This window comes from Apaloderma vittatum, unplaced genomic scaffold (assembly GCF_000703405.1).
Source record: "Apaloderma vittatum isolate BGI_N311 unplaced genomic scaffold, ASM70340v1 scaffold3040, whole genome shotgun sequence".
Classification (NCBI taxonomy): Eukaryota; Metazoa; Chordata; class Aves; order Trogoniformes; family Trogonidae; genus Apaloderma; species Apaloderma vittatum.
This window is the reverse complement of record NW_009696013.1, coordinates 38,334-57,628: the sequence shown is the minus strand read 5'-3', so window position 1 is coordinate 57,628 and position 19,295 is coordinate 38,334. Positions and strand designations below refer to the sequence as shown.

The 19,295-nt window shown below is 49.4% G+C and overlaps 1 protein-coding gene across 1 annotated transcript in view; it reads left to right on the top strand.

Moving 5' to 3' along the window:
• Nucleotides 1–2,905: 2,905 nt before the first annotated feature.
• MARCH4 (membrane-associated ring finger (C3HC4) 4, E3 ubiquitin protein ligase) overlaps nt 2,906–19,295 on the top strand; it is a gene marked incomplete at its 5' end in the record, with an annotated part of 30,049 nt that continues 13,659 nt past the window's right edge. The window contains 2 exons of the mRNA XM_009873084.1: nt 2,906–3,061; nt 12,495–12,687. Of these exons, the coding sequence (XP_009871386.1) occupies nt 2,906–3,061; nt 12,495–12,687 (349 nt within the window). The remainder of the gene's footprint in view (nt 3,062–12,494; nt 12,688–19,295) is intronic.

The window sequence follows — 19,295 nt, the reverse complement described above, 5'->3', positions numbered from 1 at the left end:
AAAAAAAAAAAAAAAGGCAGATTCCCTTGGTCCAAAGCCCATTAGGTTGTTTCAGGGTAACAAGATGGTACTGAGCAGGCTGAGGACGAAGCGTGCAGCCGGGGAACATTTCTCCACAAGTTGCTGACAAAACAGAAATGCTGCTTAGGCTGGTCCAAGTGATGGGATGTAACTCAACAAGGGAAAATCGCAAAAACATGTTGGAAAGTAGAGCCTTCAGAGGGTCTTTGCAGAGCAGTTCCCAAAGGGAATTGGTGGGAATGCTGTTGTTTGAAGCACTGGAGAATATGTTGTGTAGAACCATCTTCTACAAACCTATAGACACTAGGAAGAAGTTCTTCACGGAAAGAATTGTGGGATATTGGAACAGGCTGCCCAGGGAGGTGGTTGAGTCGCCATCCCTGGATATGTTTAAGCATCGCTTGGATGTGGTGTTGTGTAATATGGTCTAGGGGTGAACTAGTAAGTAGGGTTAATGGTTGGACATGATCCCAAGGGTCTTTTCCAACCTGGATGATTCTGTGTGTGATTCTGTGTGTGTATAGAAATGAGTGTGGAGATTTAATTTCTATCTCAAATTGCTGTGATCTGCACCTCATAGTGGGCTTGCTTTTGCATGTGTGTAGCTTTTAGCAGAGGTCTCTGCACAGCAAGTCCTTTGCATGTATCACAGCTGATGGACTGTTCCTGAGCTTGCTGTACAGCCAGCAATGAGACTCCTTTTCCTTTCCCGTACAAAGGATTTATTCCTTTAATATGCCCCTGGTGTTTATTTTTCTGCTGGTACAGGAGTGCGTGTGCGTGTGTGTGCATGTGGCAGCGTGTTACGAATGCCTGCTGTGGACTGAATTGGGCTTCACAGTATGCAAAAATAGCTGTGCACCACGTGCAAAGATACAGTATTTCACATGGCTGAAGAAAATGTGATAAATTGGGTTTTTGCTGTATTTGCAAAAATCGAGAAACTGGAGGATTCATCTCCACAGTTGAGCCCTGAGCTGGCAGGACTGTCTGGGTTGGAGCATCCCAGTTAGGGGAGGGGGACTGCATCCCCACAGCAGTGTAAGACGTCTATGAACATCTGTTGGCTCTGAAGAGACCAGCCCAGATTTCGTAGACTCATTTATTACAGAGCCCAAGAAGTCAACATGAGTCCAGGCTGCACCTACAGCGTTTCTCCTCTGCCTTTACCTGGAGGTTGTTGCTCTTAGTTCCTGCTCTGTTCCCCCTTGTTCCTGACCATCACCGGTGCCTCCAGCTGCTCATTGGTCCCTCACTCCCCATTCTGAGCCCTGCAGGAGCGCAACAAAGGGGGAAGGCAGAGACGCTATAGAGCTGGGAGGTTTCTGCATTTACCTTTGGGTGCTGGGGTCACACTTGGGTGCTGAGGAGTGAAGCTGCTGAGAAAATAAAGCACGAGGGACTGAGGTGAGGCAGAACAGAGGCCCAGAGCAGAGGCCCCCGTACCAGGCTAGCTTTCGGTGCGGAAGAGGTTTGGTGAGCAGGGAAGCAGAGGAGCTGTGCTAAGCCCTGATCCCTCCTGGCTGGCAGTACGTGCTCATGGGGCTTCCTTTTCACACAGGCATTTTCCCACCCCAGTCTCAGCAAAGTGCACAACCCTGCACAGCTGAACCTGAGCTCCTCAAACTGCACCTCACAGGGGGAGTTTGGATGCCAAACATCAGTGCTCCTTCCCACACACACCTTCCTCCCATCTAGTCCTTCCCTGCTGCCTTTCTTCTGGCTTGTCCTGGTGCCGCTTTGCAGGTGAAGATAGTTCATAGATCCTACAACCCCCCTTGCTCCCCCTCTCCCTTTGCCTCCCTTCCAGGGTGTAATCAAAACCAGTGACGGGCAGAGCTGAGCCTTGTTTTGTAACGTAAACAGTTATTTACAGTTTTGCTAAAATTTCATGGAAGATGACATTTTTAGGTCACCCAGTTGAAGCGAATGAAATGATTAACATATTTGCATTAGGTTTCATTTAAAAATAAAAAGTATCACTCTTGCCCGAAGTGGTCCTCAGTTCATCAGGTCCTGAGACCTGATGTGATACCCTGAAAGCCAGGACAGTTTCCGACCAGGGTTAGCAAGAGCAGGATCTGATTTCCTAACCCAAGGCGTGGGGGGTGGATGTCTTTTACTGTGCCAAGCAGCCTCAGATGCTAGGGTCTGTTGTCCTGGTGCTCCATTAGTGCTAACAATGGGGCTGATCTAGGAGTATAAGAGGAAATATCCTCTCCTCAACACTGAAAGTATGAGGCCAGCCTTCCCCCTCCCACAGATATTTCTCACTCTGCCTTTAAAAGCTTTTATATCTTGGAGCAGAGTTAAATAGACTATTGGGGTCTATATACTGTGGCTTTAAAGCACTAAGAGGTAGGGAGTAAAATGTAATGGCTCTGTTCTTCCCTAAATAAGTGTTGGCAAATGACTGTAAAATGAGCTCCTGAGCTTGTGTGTGTGCAGAGAAGAATTTAGTCCCATGGTGAACAAGATGATAGCAGATGGATCAGAATAATATTGGGTTTTCCTGGATACCCCGTTTAAAGCTACACGAGAAATAAGGGAGCAAGCTGTAGTTCAATGCTTTGGGGTGAAATTTGAAGACCTTTTCCCTGCTGGGCTTTGGGAATACAAAGACCTGGACCCAAAGCACACACCTTCCACCTGCAGTCAGGTTCATCCCTCTTGGTCTAGGAGCAAGTACTTGAGACCATTATATCCCTGTCAAACTCTGTTCACATCAGCCAAAACCTATTAGAGGGGAAACGGGTGGAGGCAGCAGGATTACCTAAGGCAAAAAAGGAACAAAGAGCAAATGGGTGGACGATGAAGCTTCTGCCATGCTGTGCGGTGCCTGTGGGAGGAGGGGAGCCTCGCTGATGGTGTCTCTCTTTCTCAGGGGGAGTTGCTGAGCCCGTGTCGATGCGACGGATCGGTGAAGTGCACGCACCAGCCGTGTCTGATCAAATGGATTAGCGAGAGAGGCTGCTGGAGCTGTGAGCTGTGTTACTACAAGTATCACGTCATTGCCATAAGCACAAAGAACCCTCTGCAGGTAAAGGTACTAGAGACATTTCAAAGTCTATTTATTCTCATTTCTATTTTTGTTTCTGGGAGCAAGTGGCTTTTTACCTGCGTGGGTTTTCCTTCCCCGCGCAGTGATTCGTTTGTCTGAGACACTTAGAAAGAGCTGTCAGGGGCTGATCCAAAGAGGCCCCACGCTTTGCTTGGTGATAACGGGGACATCCCTCAAGAGTCTGGCCTTTCTGTCCTTTGACAATTCCTACATTTTCTTGCCTCCTGTGGAAAATGTCAGTGCAATCACTGTAACTGTTAGTTCTGTAACACCTTGCAGCCCTTCAGATGTGTTCGTCCCCTGGAGACCACAGATATGCCACCGGCCCCAAGGGCAGATGGAGCAGTTATGGGATTCACTACAACAGAGCACACAGTCTGTGACAGAGCAGTATCTTGAGACTCCACGTGCCTATGGTTGTGCCGTTAACCCTGATGTCCTCCTGCTGAGTCTCCTCTGAGTTGGCATGAGGGATGGAGGAAGCAAATGGAGGGCTCTTACAGCTCTTGTCTCAGATTCTGCCACCCTTTGCACTTCTCCCCCATGATCAAATACATCCTGGCATGGCCCAGAGGGTGTTGGCGCCGATGCTCTGGTCTCTCCAAGCCTGATTCTCAGCGGACATTTGCAGATGTGCACACAACACATAAGGCACGTCTTAGAATCGCAGAACCATAGAATGCTTTGGGTTGGAAGGGACTTTTAAAAGTCATCTCTTCCAACCTTGCTGCAGTGAGCAGGGACATCTTTAACTAGATCAGGTTGCTCAGAGCTTCATCCAACCTGACCTTGAATGTTTCCAGGGATGAGGCCTTCTTTATCTTGTTTTAAGTGACTCTGAGAGGCATCAGAGGATCCACCTTCTTTCTCTTCCAAGTTCAAAAGCACTGTGGTTTAATAGGCTCTATGGCAGGCTGGTAAGTTAAAACCAAGATTCAGAAAGGGGAAACCTGTGTGTCTGTTAAAAAAATGGGCTAAATTATCCTTAATAGCTGTTGATTTATTGTGGGGGCAACACCTGAAGATGGACTAATTGCTGCCTGCCTTTGCTGAGCACCATTAGTCCCTCAGATATAAGAAAGCACATTACATGCAAGTGCTACTGCTTAATTAGCATCATCTGGACTGGAGGGACGTTACAGCAGCATGCTGTGGTTTGGAGACTGGGGTGATGTCTGTAAGGATGTTGGTCTGTCCAGCATCATGTGGAGGGCTTTGGCTCTCTCCTGATTGCTCTGCTCTCTAACAGGAGGCTGGGGACTTTGGTAGTGATCGTGCCCAGTTGTATGGGAGCGAAGGGAAATGCAAATTCCTGCTCTCTACTCCAAACTGCAGTCTCTGTGTGTCTTTTTCCAAGCCTGAGGTCACTGACCACGTTCAGGAAACAGGAGAGCTCTTTAGGTCTCCAGACTTAAATGAAGTAGTGAAATTAGTGGGGCATCATGGGGAAATTTTGCTGGGGGAAAGGCAAAAGACTGCCTGCTCTCTGCGAGTCCCTACAGCTTCTGATTCAATTTTCAGTGTGCTGTGGGCTGGAGAGATCAGTAATTTCATCCCAAGCACCAGACACAGGGTGTTTTTATTTCTTGGCTCTAGTAACTCAGAGCAGATTGAAACACAGGAGGAGGGATGTGGACAAAGCAGCATTTGTTTTTTTCTGGAAAGCTGGTCCATGAGTGCCCTGATGCTTCCTGTGTCTCAGATCGGGGCTGGGATGCTGAGCAGCATTGAAGGTTTGTGGGTGCAGATTTTTAAGTGTGTGAGTAGCCAGTACTGCCTTTAATGAATGAACTTCAAATGCTCTACACCTTCAGGTGGCTCAGGGAAATGGCTCAGTGACTTTCCTCCTGCTCCTTACTCAGCTAAAATTTTTCTGAGCTGTTGACGGACAAGCTCCCCTTCTACATTTCAAATGCCTGTGCAAAGCATTACTCTTTCTGGGCCTCTCTGTTAGAAAGAGGCCTGACCTGCTGGCCTTTGCTGCAAACACATAAAGTGAGTTAGAGAACCTAGCTCTGGGAGTGAGGGTCTCAGGACCACGCAGACCCTGGGCTTGGAGGCTTCACATTCTGGCTTAGACTTCGCAGTGCTTCTCACAGAAGCACTGGGGAAATTGTAGGTTGGAAAGAAGCAACTGGAGTGAGAAGCCACTTGGTCTGGAATACGTGCGGCATGTGTGGAGTTACAGCTGCGCGCTCGTGTGCCCTGTCTGGTGCCAGAACAAAGGCGCTTCTGGGAAGCAGATGCCACACTAGCACTAGTGTGCCCAAGCCCGTGGGAAGTGGCTGATGTACCAGGCCTGGAGTTCCCCATGAGGATGCAGCCCATCAGCACAGATACCTTGTTCCCCAGTGGCTCTCCTTCTTCAACGCTGGGAGAAGGGAGCAGAGAGGACCCAGGGGCTGCTGTGCCCTGACATTATGTGCTGTAACCACATGTCGCAGCATGTGCAGGTGGGAAGTGGGAGTAGCATCCTTTCTGCTCACTCTTCACCCCACATGTGGATAACAAGGGCCACAGGAACATACAAGTATGTCTCTGAGTAAAGCAACAGTACCTGGCCTTTCTTCTTAGGATCTGCTGGAACTTCTGCCCAGCTTTATTCTTACTAAAAGCTCTGAAAGTCTCAATCACAGGTTTTGGAAGGCAAATGCTGCAGGATGTCATGGTCATGCGTTTATTCCAGACTAACCACAATACAGGCAAGGACCACACAAACCTCACCTCCTTGTCAAATGAAACTTGTTTGCTTGATGCTCTGAGCCTGGCTAGACTTTAGCCAGCAATGTGACCTACTTCTTTGTGTCCTCTCATGTGACACACCACGGGAAAGCCAAACGTGGGCAGCTGGCAGGCCCTGGGCTCCCTGAAGCATGTCCAGTTGGTCCAAACAGAGCAGCACACCTAACACTCACACGTGCCCTGGGGTCTGGATGTTTTTCTGCCCAGTTTGACATCTGCTGTACATTTTTTGGAGTGCCTAGGAGCATGGCATGGGCCAGATGTCTGTGGAGACTCATGGTGTGGCAGAGAAGTTACAGCTGAGGGAACATGGTTCATGTGTAAGTAACACAGCTTCGTTCCAGCCTCCAGACTGTTATGATGTCTCATACCTGAAAGAAACCTTTATTCTGGTATTTTGACAGAATGAATGTCTGTAAATTAATGCCCTGTCCCCCATCCCTGTATTGCAGGCATTAAAGAACAAAAGTCATAAAGCAGCAGCACTGCAAGCCCACGAGACTGGGGGATCAAAGTTCTTGAACAACATGGCAGGTGTCCTGCCAAGCAGTAGTCAGGCAGCAAATAAGCAAAAATATCCTACCAGCTGTGAGCAGCTAGTAGATCCAGGGCTTTTACAACTCCGTCCATCCATCCGTCCGTCCATCCATCCATCCATCCATCCGTCCATCCGTCCGTCTTCTTGCTCTCCAGTTTGCCAGTCACTGAGACAGAAATCGTAGGAACAGGGACTTTAAATGATCCTCTCCACTGCAGTACTTGTGCAAAGGCCATGGTCTTAAAAAGGCCCCAAAGACACGGGGTTTTAGAAGCACATGATAGTACTGCAGGCACACTGGTGCTGATATAGTGGAGGTAGACATCTGCCATGACGGGACTCTGCAGCAGATTTCATCTATACAGCTCATTCGTAGCCATTTCTGAGACACGTTTACTATAATGCTTTGATTTTCCCAAATAGAAAATCTATTTGAACCAATCTTCCTAGGTCTACAACTGCCTGCAGTCTTGGGGCATTTAACTCTGCTTTATAGTTGTTATCTCTGGTTTTTTCTGTGTTGTGGGTTGTTTCAGCTCTGGAGATAGCCAGTTACCCAGTGCTGGGGTTGGGTTCTCCTCTGGCTCTATTTTGACTGTGGTGATGCTCTGTTAAGAGCTGATCAGTGTTTGTTTCCATGGCCTCTTCAGCAGGACACCCACATTTGCAAGAAAAGTGGCCAAGGTCCCAGAGTGTTTGAACATCAGCCTGAGCTCCTGAGCTAAAATACTTGAGGCAAATTCAGTGGTGTCTCCTGCTTGTCCCAACTTGTTGAATCACTTGTGTGGGGTATGAGCCTTGGCTGGTCCCTGCTGAGGTCCAGCTGCAGCCTGCAAGCAATGGGTGCAATCGCAGCAAGACAGACTTCACAGACTGTGCCTTACAACAGGGCTTTTCTAGGATACTGACGCTGTAGCCTGGGCCTGATGCTGTGGCACATGGAGGAGAGGGGATCTCATCACTGCACATTTCCATTACGTGACCCTAGTAGACCCTCCTTCCTCCCCGCTGTGTCGCAGTATCTGAATAAGCCACAGCATCTGTAAATGTACATCAGGGAAGCTATCCTAGCTGTGGCATAGCTTTGCTTGGTGAATTTTTAAAAAGAAAAGCCATCCTCCACGAGATAGTTGAGGAGGATGGCCAGGGCCTCAGGACAGCAGTGAGGGGACAGACAGACCAAAGCAGTGCTGGCTGGGAATGATCTTCTCCAACCTTCTAGGAAAAATCTCTGCTTGCTTGTGGTCCTGGGTCTGAAAATTAAATTGCTGACTAGCACAGATGAGGATGTTAATGATACATACTAAGGGGATGTGTCAGATATAGCAATAAAAATAAACTGAACTGCCTGAGGCAGGCATGGGGGAGCTCTCAGAGGAGAGTAGGAAGGCTTTTCCAACAAGCAAATTGTCTTTGCAAGCTGCTGCAGTAAGAAAGACATAGATAACTTCTGCAGGCAAATATCTGCCTTGGATCTGCTCATGCTGATGCTTTGGAACCTTTGGAGACTTCTGGTGCCAGAGAAAGGAAGATACATATCAGGCCTTAAATACTATAGTAATGACATTATTAATCTGCGTTACATTAGCAGTGGGAGTTTCCACACACAAGCCTCTGAGCGGAAGCACTGAAGCAAACAGTGAAACAGGTTTGTCCCAAGTATAACACGTAGCTTACGAAACAGTGCAAGAGAACTCGAGTGACGTGACTGGTAGGCACCAGTCCCAGCTGGGCCTGGGTAAGGTCATCACAGGTGTCAGACCTGAGCTCCTAAGAAACCCTTTCTGAGACATATGGGTGGCAGAGCTTTGTGATTTGGGGAAGATGGGAAAACTTGGGGAAAATGAGTTCAAGAGAGTGTGATGTTTTGCATGTACCCATCTGGTTGGTGTGCCAAAGCACTTGGCCAAGGGAGATGGTAGCAGAAGACAGACCGACAGTTCCTGAGTGAATGAGGACATTTTTTCAGAATGATCTGGAGAGACAGAGACCTTTTTCTAGTGCGGGTGGCAAGCCACTGCGGAGAGCTGCTTGGGCATGCTCTGAAGCCATTGTAAGCCCAGAGCTCACAAAGCTGCTCCTGTTATCCTGCAGAAGCCTTTAAAGCTTTCTGGTATGACCAAGTTCTTAGTTCTGCCCTGTTTCAGTGCTGGCAGAGGATCTGTAGAGCTTTCTACCTGGCTAAAGGTCACATTCCTGATTGACAACCTCAGGGAAGCTGCTGGTTGTTAAAGGTGCACTTCAGTACAGCTCAGCGGCTACCTGGGACTCAACACTCATTATCAGCTGAGGAAAGAAGAACTGGGTTTTAGGTCTCTCCCCTCAAGGTGGGATTGCTTGACACTGTGACCTTGGTAGAACAAGAATGTTTGAGCTGGAGATGTGGAGGGAGGGGGCTGTGTCTGCAGCCAGGCATTCAGACAAAGAGCTTTGGGGGTTTCAGATGTGCCGATAAAGGGCCTCTGCAGCATTGCTGAGACCTTTCTTTGCAGCAGTAGCGGTGACCCAAGGACAATAAGGTCACCCACCAAATCCCTGGTCTGTTGGCCATAATGAAGGTGGAGGGGGGTTAGGAAAACGGGTGATTTTCTGAGGGCTGTTATGAAATGTGAAAGGCACAGTGCTGTGATTGAGATGGGCTCCCAAGTGCAAGGTGCACTGGTGCAGTGATGCATCAGGCCGAGCTGCTGCAGCTGAAATTCATCAGCACGTTCCATCTCTAAACAGCTCTTGAACCCTTCTGTCCATGCTTTCACTGGGTAACATGCTTTAACCTCTGTCCCGTTCTTTATTTTCTCTCTGTGTAAACCTCATACCCTCAGATGTGTAGCAAAATGGAATTAAAAGATGAAAAATAACGACTTTGATTATTGGTGGCTCAGACTAGATGTGAGATGCTAAACTGCAGTTCTCAGGGTTGCTAGAGAGGAAATACAACATTTATTACTTACTTTTTTTCCCCTGGAAAACATTACATTCCTCTGCAAGCTGGTTATTTTCCCCAGTGTTCAGCTATGACCCATTTACCTCCTTGCCAGAGGGTAATCACACCCCAGTGCCACCTCCTGAACAGAGTCAGGACTGCTGCTGTGTGTGTCACTGTCACTTAGTGCCAGATACTGGGGGAGAGTCTCCTACCCCCTGGCATGGCTGACAGACTCCAGCCTCCTCATTATCTCCGCAGCGAACTTCCCAGCAGCTGCTGCCAGCTGAGCAGTGTCGGCAGCATCCCTGCCTGGGTTTCAGCCTCTCTGGTCCCAACCGAAGGGAACAGGGTTTGAAGTTTGTTCTCACCTGTAACTTCTCAGTGCTCTGAGCCTCAGCCCCTTTGACAGTATATTTAGTATGACGCTTAAGCCTCTCTGCCTCTGCAAAGCTGTGGCACTGGTTGTACGTGGCTGCTAATTGTAGAAAACAATTTTTCTGCCTTTAATTGCTACCTTGGAAGGACCTGTCGCCACCACGGGCCTTGCAGTGTGCCAGCCAGATGGTGACGAGCCAGTCCATTAGCTCCTCAAGAGAAAGAAATGATGCAGAATGAATTGGCTGGCACAGGTGCACACGGGTCAGCGTGAGGGACCTGCAGTAAAACCTTCAGGCACAGCACAAAGCTGTGCACTGGGCTCCCGGTGTTCCTGTCCCCTCTGCATTTGCCAGAGTTAGTGGAAAGGGAGATGAGGTCTGAGGAAAGCTGCAGTGGTAAAAGTGCACATACCCAAATGCCCTCTCTGCCACATGGCTCTAGTCCTGGAGCTCTGAGCTGATGGCACCAGTTGAGGATTTGTCCTGCGTCTGCTTAGGGTGCTGTTGAGAACAAAGCTGAAATGCTGATGGGAGGGCAGCATAGCTGCAGATCCCACCCCTCAGAACCCAGATTTGAGGGCAATGGGTGCTGGGTGGCCTTTGCTCTGTCTCATGATGCTATATTGGATATTAGGAAAAATTTCTTCACTGGAAGGATTGTCGAGCATTGACACAGGCTGCCCAAGGAATTGGTGGAGTCACCATCTCTGGAGGTATTAAAAAGGCACAGAGGTGAGGTGCTTAGGGACAAAGTTTAGTGGTGGACCTGATACCACTTGGTTAATGGTTGGACGCAACGATCTTAAAGGTCTTTTCCAACGTAGATGATTCTATAGTTCTGTGTCAGGAGAGGAGTTGCACAGCTGTGCATCCCCTGTGGACTCCAGCTCCCCTGCATCCAGCCTTCACCCATTGCGACTGGCACCTCGAGGCTTCCAACCTAAGAGGAGGGCTGTTCACTACCTCAGCGTCTTCATGGCACAAAAGGGCTGCTTGTGTGGCTGGATTTGGTGAAACCATGAAGCCCGTTGGGCTATGGCAGAGTGGGAACAGGCTGTTGAAGTGTTTGCAGTGCTCAGTGTTTGCCTTTGGCTGGGCCAGCTGCTGGAGCTGATGGCAGGAAGGGGACTGGGGTTAGCTGGGCCCAGGAAGGGGATTGTGCTTAGCTGAGCCCAGTCCCACGTCAGCAGGGAACAAGCTCTCTCTGCTCAGCGGCTTTATGGCCATCTACTCTGTGGCCAACTGTGAAATAAGCTGGTACCACCCACCTCACTGATGCGGCATATCCCTGACATATAATTTGAAGGCTGTCTGCCCTTGCAGGGTGCAAGCCAAGGAGCAAGGCTGGCAGAGGCAGGCACTTTAGCTCACCTTGGAGCCAAGCCAGGCAAACTCCTTCCAGTTGCAACCCGCAGACCTCAGCTGCAGCTGAAGTGCTCGGCTGTTCCTTGCCAAAGGCAGCCCTTTGCAGGGGAGGGCATTCAGCTCAGGGATTTGGTCACTGGACTGGTAGCGATGCCATGCGTGCCTGTACCAGCACAAGTCACCCTTCAGTCAGGGTTCAAAGTCCTCCCTACCTCCCAATAAAAAACTGGTAACTCCTTGCTGGCCTGGATGTTAAAAAGGGACCCAGCTATTGAACTCTGTTCTTGCTCTGAAAAAGAGTGGGACAAGGCTTGGTGGGTGACCCTGCTGTCCCAGGATATGTGTGACAAATGTGTGGGGTGCTGAGGGCTCACCAGAGGTGCCACTTCACAGGGATGCTGAATTTGGTCTGAATCCTTGCTAAACATTTTCAGTTCCTCTGAATCCTCTGTACCTGCAGGAGGTGGAAGTCCACCTTTATTTATCCTTTTGCCAGTCCCACTGAGATTTCAAGGACATGTATCTCACAGCTAAAGGTGGCCTATATACTTCGATGCCAGGAGAGACTGTCTCTCCCCAGCCTGTTTATGCATTTGATTTCTGATTTGTGGGAGGGGTTACAGACCATGTCCCCAAGTCTTGTGAAAGAAAGCAAATTCTGCTTTTGGTTTTTACAGGGCAGTTCTCTCAGCAGAGTAAATCTGAGTAGGGAGGTTTTATGCTAGATGACAGAGAGGAGTCCAGGCTTAGGATATTTATACCATAGCTTACACAACACTATTTGACATAGTGAATGAATTTGGGGGAGTTTTTTCTAATTTTTTCTTCTTCTGAGGAAGAAGCATTGATGTTTACCTTGGAACACAGCCTGAACGTGTCATCACCTAAAGGCAAAGCTTCCTGACCACAGCAACTTGTGTTGTTTGTAACAAGTTTTGTGGGATGTGCATCGCTGCTGCGAGGTCCTACCTAGTGTTATGTTCCTGTCAGGTCTCAAGAAGTGGCACAGAGCCAGCTCATGGGAGGCCTCCGAAGGAAAGCCTAGCTCTCTGAGACACCTCTTCTCATGGTAATAGGATGCCCTGGCCAAGGATACTGCCTGGCCTCTATGTGAGGTACAAACCAAATGCCCTGGTTTGTGATGGCCATCACAGACCTGCTGTCCCGGGGATGTTATTTTTGATGTCTTGCCCCGAGTCCATCCTGCCTCCCTCAGGTCTCTGTGCTTTCCTGGTGCAGGATTCCTCCTCATTGCCTTTCCAGCAATGCTGTCAGGAAACATGGGGCCATGCACTGTTGAAAAAGTGCCATGCTCCACCCTAGATACGGACCAGGTAAAAGCACCTATGCTCTTTGAGAACAGTGATGTAAAACAGCAATGTGCCTCAAGTAACTAACCTTTACTCTTTTTCCTTCCTCCCTCCCTCTTGTCCCCTCTCCTCTACCTGTTGCCTCCCCTTGCAGTGGCAGGCCATCTCGCTGACAGTCATTGAGAAGGTTCAGATAGCAGCAGCCATCCTGGGTTCCCTCTTCCTCATCGCCAGTATCTCGTGGCTCATCTGGTCGACCTTCAGTCCTTCGGCCAAATGGCAGCGCCAGGACCTGCTCTTCCAGATCTGCTATGGAATGTACGGCTTCATGGACATTGTCTGTATAGGTGGGTGATCGTATCTCATGGCACGGCTGAGGTCACCCACCCGCTCACCTGCAGAGAGGAGTGGGAGACGGCGTGGAGAGCCGGCTGGAACAGCTCAGCTCAGATTGAGCCTCCCTGGCTTTTCCTCCTCTTTGCTTTCATAGCACCTTTTTTACAGTCCTCCCTGCTCATCTGGGCAACCCCAGAGGGTCTCCCTGGCTGGGCTGGCAGAGAGACCTGCAGCAACCCCAGAGAGAAAAAAATATCTCTTCAGAGCACAAAGAGGATGGGGAGGTGTCGGGGAGACTGCAGAGTGTAAGGCTTTTGAGAAACTCTTTCCTTTCTGGAATAGCTAATTTAGGGACTGCCCCATGGTTGGGTACAGCAGGGTCTCTCCATATGTAACTCCTTGGCTCTCCAGCCCAGTCTCTTTGCTGCGTAGGAGTCGCTGCCCTTTCTTTGGCCCACCCTGGAGCTGCAAGTGCCATGGTCATGACCCAGCCTGGGGTCCTTCCAAGGTGCTGGTACAGAGCAGCTCTGAGGATGAAGCTGTGCCGCACTGAGCAAGCCCATACAGCAGAGCAGGTGCTGGCAGCCTGGCCCCAACGGGATCTCCCTGAGAACTCGAGCTGTAGGCCCAGTGCAGGTCTGCAGGATGGGGGGACATAGCTGATCATACCTATGGGCAGAGGCACTCACCAGGCAGATCATTGAAAGAACAGTGGTTACCGAAATGGTCCAGTGATCACTAGCCACCCCCAAACATGCTCCTGAGCAGTGTCCACCCGAGCACAGGCCACCAGATAATGTCAGTTCTAGTGACCCTACCAGGAAGCAAAGAGGGTCCCAGACAGCTTGTCATCTCTGGGTCCTTCCGTCATTGGTATAACGGCAGAAGGAGCCTCCTAGAAACTCGGCAGGACGAGGCAATCCTCCTGACTTGGTGGATACGTGTTTGTGTGGGTAGAGCACAGCCCCCAGTTCAGCCCTCAGGAGGAGCAGGACAGATTATATCACAGAGCAGCAGTTGGTGATATTAGGATACGGAAGTAAATCAAAACCAGTGGTAGGGACAGAGGTCTGGACCGCACATCCATCCAAGTCTCTTGGCTTCAGCGTCCTTCCAGCACAGGACTTGGGCCTGCCGAAGCCCAGGCCAATTTCTCCCACTGTTGCCACCACTGTGCTGACAATGAGATGTGAGTGTGGCTTGTAGAGATCATCCTGCTCCTTCATGAGATGCTGGTGGAGCTACCACATCTCTCCAGGAACAAAGGATGGCAAAGGGTATGAAAGAGAGATGGGCAGCACCCACATTTTGACACAGTAGCCACTGGTGACATCCTCTTGCTGGTGGAATTGAGAGTGGAAAAAAATTATCCCTGTGTGTTTGGTGTGCATATGTGTCACCTTGTTGGCAGGAGGTAGAAGTGGAGAGTCCTGGCCTGGGCAGACGTCAGTAACATGATTAACTGGCTTTGATAAAGCTTCAAGAGCTGAGGGGAACTGATTAGCTTGTCTGTCAATAGGAGCTAAATCCTCCCACATGGCTGAGAACAAACCACACCAGCCATGAACTGAAGGGCAACTGGGCAGACAGATTCAGATTCGAGGTTTTTTGTTTCTTTCTTACTAATTTTTTTAAGGGTCTGGCTCTCTATCCACCTTCCCAGGGGGGAAGAAAACCACCCTTTGCATCTCAACTGGTGTCACCATTAAGCTTAATGCCCTAAGCTGGGAACTTTGATTTTTTCCAGCCAGAGAGCAAGTGGCCATCCCATTCCCCGGAACAATTTAGAGTCGTGCCTTGGGGCAGCCCCTTGTCTGGCAGTCCTCCCTGCACAACTGGCTGTCCTAATGTGCCAAGTACGTTGGCTTTCCCACAAACTCAAAAGCAATTGGGAAGCTTTATAGATGCAGTGAGTTCACGTCTGTATGTGGCTTCTCTTGCCCAGCACCTCACAAACTACCCAGAGATGGCTCCACTTGTGCTGTGTGCAGCATGTCGGCTTGTGCTGCCAGGCAGCCCACTCATGCTCAGCCAGGAGAGAGAGATGATATTCTGGACCATGTGAGCCTCTATATACATTGCCCTAGAACAGCTCATATGTGCATGCAGCCAGCCCTCTGCTCCTGCCATGCTCTGGTGTAAAACTTGCTTGTGTTGTGCATCAATACCCTTTGCAATCCCAGCTGCTGCTGCTCCTGAATCTGCACTGGAGGGCAAGGGAGTTCTGAGCAGGGCTAGCTGAGATCTGCCATTCACTCTCCTTCCCACCTCCTCCTCCTCTTCTTTCTCTGCCCAGGTTGTACCAAATGAGAGGTCTTCACAGAGAGCCGTGACTCCCTGGCTGTTGATGTGGTCAGGTCTCTCCTCTGAGTGACTTCTCTCCAGCACTGCTGATTCCAGGGGCACTCGACAAAAAGCTGGGCTGTCCCATGGAGAGGCCAGGTCAGGTCAGACCAGCAGAAGAGGCTGATCAAAGGGAGCTCTGTGACTGGGTTTAATTCCTCATTCATTATAGCTTTGCTAGACTGTGATGGATGCCACAAAGCTAGCTCCCTAGAAGTCTCGCAGTGAGCTCCTAACTGTGGAACAGCTATTCTCCCTCTCTTTATCCTTCTCCCAAACCTTGCAGCCTCGCACAGGGTCTTTGATCACAGCCGGGCAAAGCTGGCTCTGGAGAATCAGAGTTCTGCTCCTGACTGCCAGCATGGCCTGAAGCCTCTTGTTACTCCTCCCTGGGCTTTAGTTCCACTTCTGCAAGTTCAGGATAAAACCTCTCGTGGATAATTTGCAGTGACAATGGATCTTGAAATACCAGGGTGCTGTCTGTGTATTTCGGTGTCTCCTCCTCTGCAGTCCAGCCCTTTTCCCCTTTTGCTTTGCAGCCTGTGGGTGCGTAGGAAGGATTTAGGAACTTGAAATGTTCAGTGATGGGGAAAGAGCAGTACATTAAGTGTGCTCAGTTCTACCACATTTTTTTGAATCAGCTATCGTATCACACATGTCTGTGCATTGTTTGGTAACAGGCCGGGCAGCCTTAGCTAGCAGAACGTTATACTGAAGGTCCTGCACTAATTGTATGAATTCCAATTGCTCCTTCCCCCAGTTTGTCCCCAAGTTTTGCTTTTGCTGGCAGAGGAGCAGAGGTTTGGAAGACAAGATATTTGCTAAAGAGCAGATGTGCTGAAACAGAGCTCCTCCGTAGTTCCTGCCAGTTCCCACTTCGCTTATCTTTAGATGGCTCATGTTCATTGAGTAGCCAGTGACATGAGTCCAGGAGGCCAGTTTACACACCGTGTCACTGGAGGTGCTCAGCAGGACACTTCTGGCACTGTAGAGTCTCAAAGCTGGAAAAAATACCAAATCTGCAGAGATCCTACCTGTAGTCAGAAAGGGAACGCACGCCTAGTCAGCAGCTGCCCAGCTGGTCTGTGTGATCCCCTCTCTACCAGGTGATTAAGTGACTGAGGCAGTGACTTGCCAAGACAGAGAGATCTGTGGCAATTTGCATGGACAATCCCACGGCAGCACTGGTCTTTCCAACATGGAGTCAAAGATGAAGGCACGAGTGCTCGCTTGCACGTACAGCTCCCTAAGCACAGATCATTTGGTTTTTATTTTCACTTGAGCTGTTACTTCATCTGAGACAGTCAGATCATCTCCAAGTTGAGCTCGCAGAATATGGCTGTTAACTCAGAGACTGTTGATGCATGGATCCAAATCCAGGGGTCCTGGATTTATCCCTCAGCTGCTCACAATCAGTAATATTCTCATCTTCCTTGGACTTTGCTAGATCCTAGCATGCTCCACAAAAACAGTTGTAAGGGATAGACACCATTTGCTACCCCTTCTCCTATCACAGAAACAAAATCACAACCAAAGTAAAATGAATCTGCTCCTCATGACCAGCAGGACAGATGGTGTGGCCCCAAGTACCAGAAGCTACGTCCATCTGGGCAAGATGGTCTTTCAACGTTGTTCTCCCTCTTGCTCTCAGACGTGTAGCAGGAGGGAAGGAAGCACTGAGAATGCTTGCTTGTGTGCTGTGGGAGTCTCCAATACTGTTTTTCTTTTTAAGAACCTGTTAGAAAGCATATGTCAAGAACAGGTTGCGGAGAGATGGTCCCAGTTTGTGAAGGAGAAACAGACTAAATGCTTCTTGATATCCAGCCAGCCCCAATGTCCTTGATTCTAATCTCACAGAATCTCACAGAATCTCTCTCACTTCCATGTGTGCTATCTCTGGTCATGTCTGTAGGACAGATATGAGAGTTGGATTAAACTAGAAACTGGTAGTGGTGCCAGCATAGGTATTGCTCTGCTGTGAAGCCATCTACAACACAGACATTTGAGATCAGTGACCTGGAAGTGAGTGAAAAGTGAGATGAGGACTGTTCATTTGATTAACTGCTCTCTCCATGGCTCCATGAGAGGTGAACCCAGAAAGCTGGCACAGAGAGGGATTAGCAGAAATGCTGTTACCGAAATGCAGAGATAAATGGAGTGAGCCTTCATAGGCCTGAGTTACTGAGTAGGGAGAGTAGCAGCTTAGAGCCAGGCTGTAAATCCTGAGAGATACCTGCCTATTAATTAAATGACGGTCCTTGGACGGAGAGGAGAGGTTTGCCTCTCTCTGTCAAGGTGTAATTAGAGAAAGTCAGCATTTGTAGATGACGGTGTTGTTTGGGGTCAGGAGGACAGGAAAACATCTCCTGTTAAACAAGAAGGAGCTCTGCCAGCTAATGAGAGCGTGTCACAATCTAGGACTTGGGCATCGTCACCAGACCCGCTCCCAGGGGATGCTGTTAGCAGCTGCGTGCACGGCTGTCACAGTGAGGGTTTGCCTGTGCCATCCTGCTCGTGCTCACCTGGATATCCCCATGGCCGGCACGCTGGGGGGTTTATCGCCAGCGATGCAAAAGCAATCCTATCTGCCTCTCCTTGGATGTGTGTCTGGTGAGGAGCAGTGCTTTGCCCATGCCCACCCAGTCCTTGCTCTCTGACTCACCCTGCCTTGGTGCTGACAGCCACCGCTTTCGCAAGCACTAAATCCTCCCGCTCTTTGAAGCTTTCCTTGGCAGCCTGTCCCTGAGGGTATTTGCCTTCACAACAGTAACTGCACTGCAGCTCAATAGCACAGGAGACAGGCAAAGCAGGACCATTCATCCTGCCAACGATTTTTGTTGGCACACCATGGCAATCCATTACAGATCAGGAAGTGTGTGCCCGCTGTTTTTAATCCCAGCTGCCAGCAAGAATAATCAAAATCATCCAGTATGTCTGACGGCATCTCAGCACAACCGTAGGTAATAACATAAGAAATCAATAGCCAATTAAAACTGATCCACAGCATTTGATCTTTCATAGTGCAATGGGAACAATAATTAATGGAGCTTCCTTGAGACAGTCACAATTCAAACTTCCTGCCAAGACTAATGTGGTTTTCTTTTAAATGAGCTTTGCTTCCTAGAGGAAATGCCAGGCTGAGGTAGTGTCAGGTTTTTTTCTAGCCAGGTCATTTGGGCCCTCAGCATTCAAAGGATTTAGGAGTCAAAGTCCCAGTAAAATAATGGGAAATTGAGAAATTAAGTGTTTTCAGGGACTTCATCTGAATTGATCTGATTCTAAAAGGGAAGCAGATGTTTTCACTCAGGTCTGCGTATTTCCCCAAGGTACGAAGCAGGAAGAACTGTTACAGCAGTAGGGAATCAGTTCTGGGGAAGCACCAAGCCCACGCGTTGACTTGGTGATACCCTAAAGGCAGAGCACAAGGCAGAGAAGTTCAGCAGATGTCTTCAGAGGAGAAACCCAAGACCAACTCAGACAGCAAGGGGCTTCAACATACTTGGAAGAGACGCATGAGAGTATGCAGAAGTCTGCCATCCCCTTCAGCTTAATGCACTGCTTGCTGCGCTTTTCATGCACTTCTTGCCCAATTTGCCTGTAAACTGGAGCTACCAGGAGCTAACTGAAGGGACCACATCCAGGCTCTCTCATCAGAGCAGGCAGCTGGGACAAAGTCAGGCAGACAATTTGCTTTTTTGCACTGTGCATCCTGTTTTGTATGCATTCAGCCACAATGTGCATGCTCAAAAATCACTAAGCAAATCATTGATTTATCAGCTGTAATGAAGGGTGTGGGGGCAGGAACAGTCCCCACAGGGCACATCGTGGGGCTCTCAACCTGGCTGGGCAGGGACAGTCATTGAGGTCCCTGTGCCTGGTCCAGCAGCAGGAGAAGCGATGCTGTGCAGCTGATCTGCCGACTGACTTCTTGGCCCCTACCCAGGAGCAGTGGATGCTTAGCAAAGTTGAGACATGCTGCCCCTCCGCTCTTGAAAGATGGGGACCTATTTTTACCTAATGCTGCATTGATTATTCAATAAGAGAGCAGAGCGGGCCAGCCAGTGTGTGCGTGTGTGTGCATGTGTGCTGCTTTCACCAGCGGGCATTTCTGCAGAGGCTCAGTGCACTGACTGAAACCCAGTGCAGCTCCGGCAGCTCTCCGCAGAACGAGCACGTTGCTGCTGAGCAAAGATCCACAGGGGTTTGGACCTGGCACTGAACCTCCTCCCTTTTTTACAGGGAAGGAGCCTGGCTTCCAGCACAGTCAGAGCAGCAC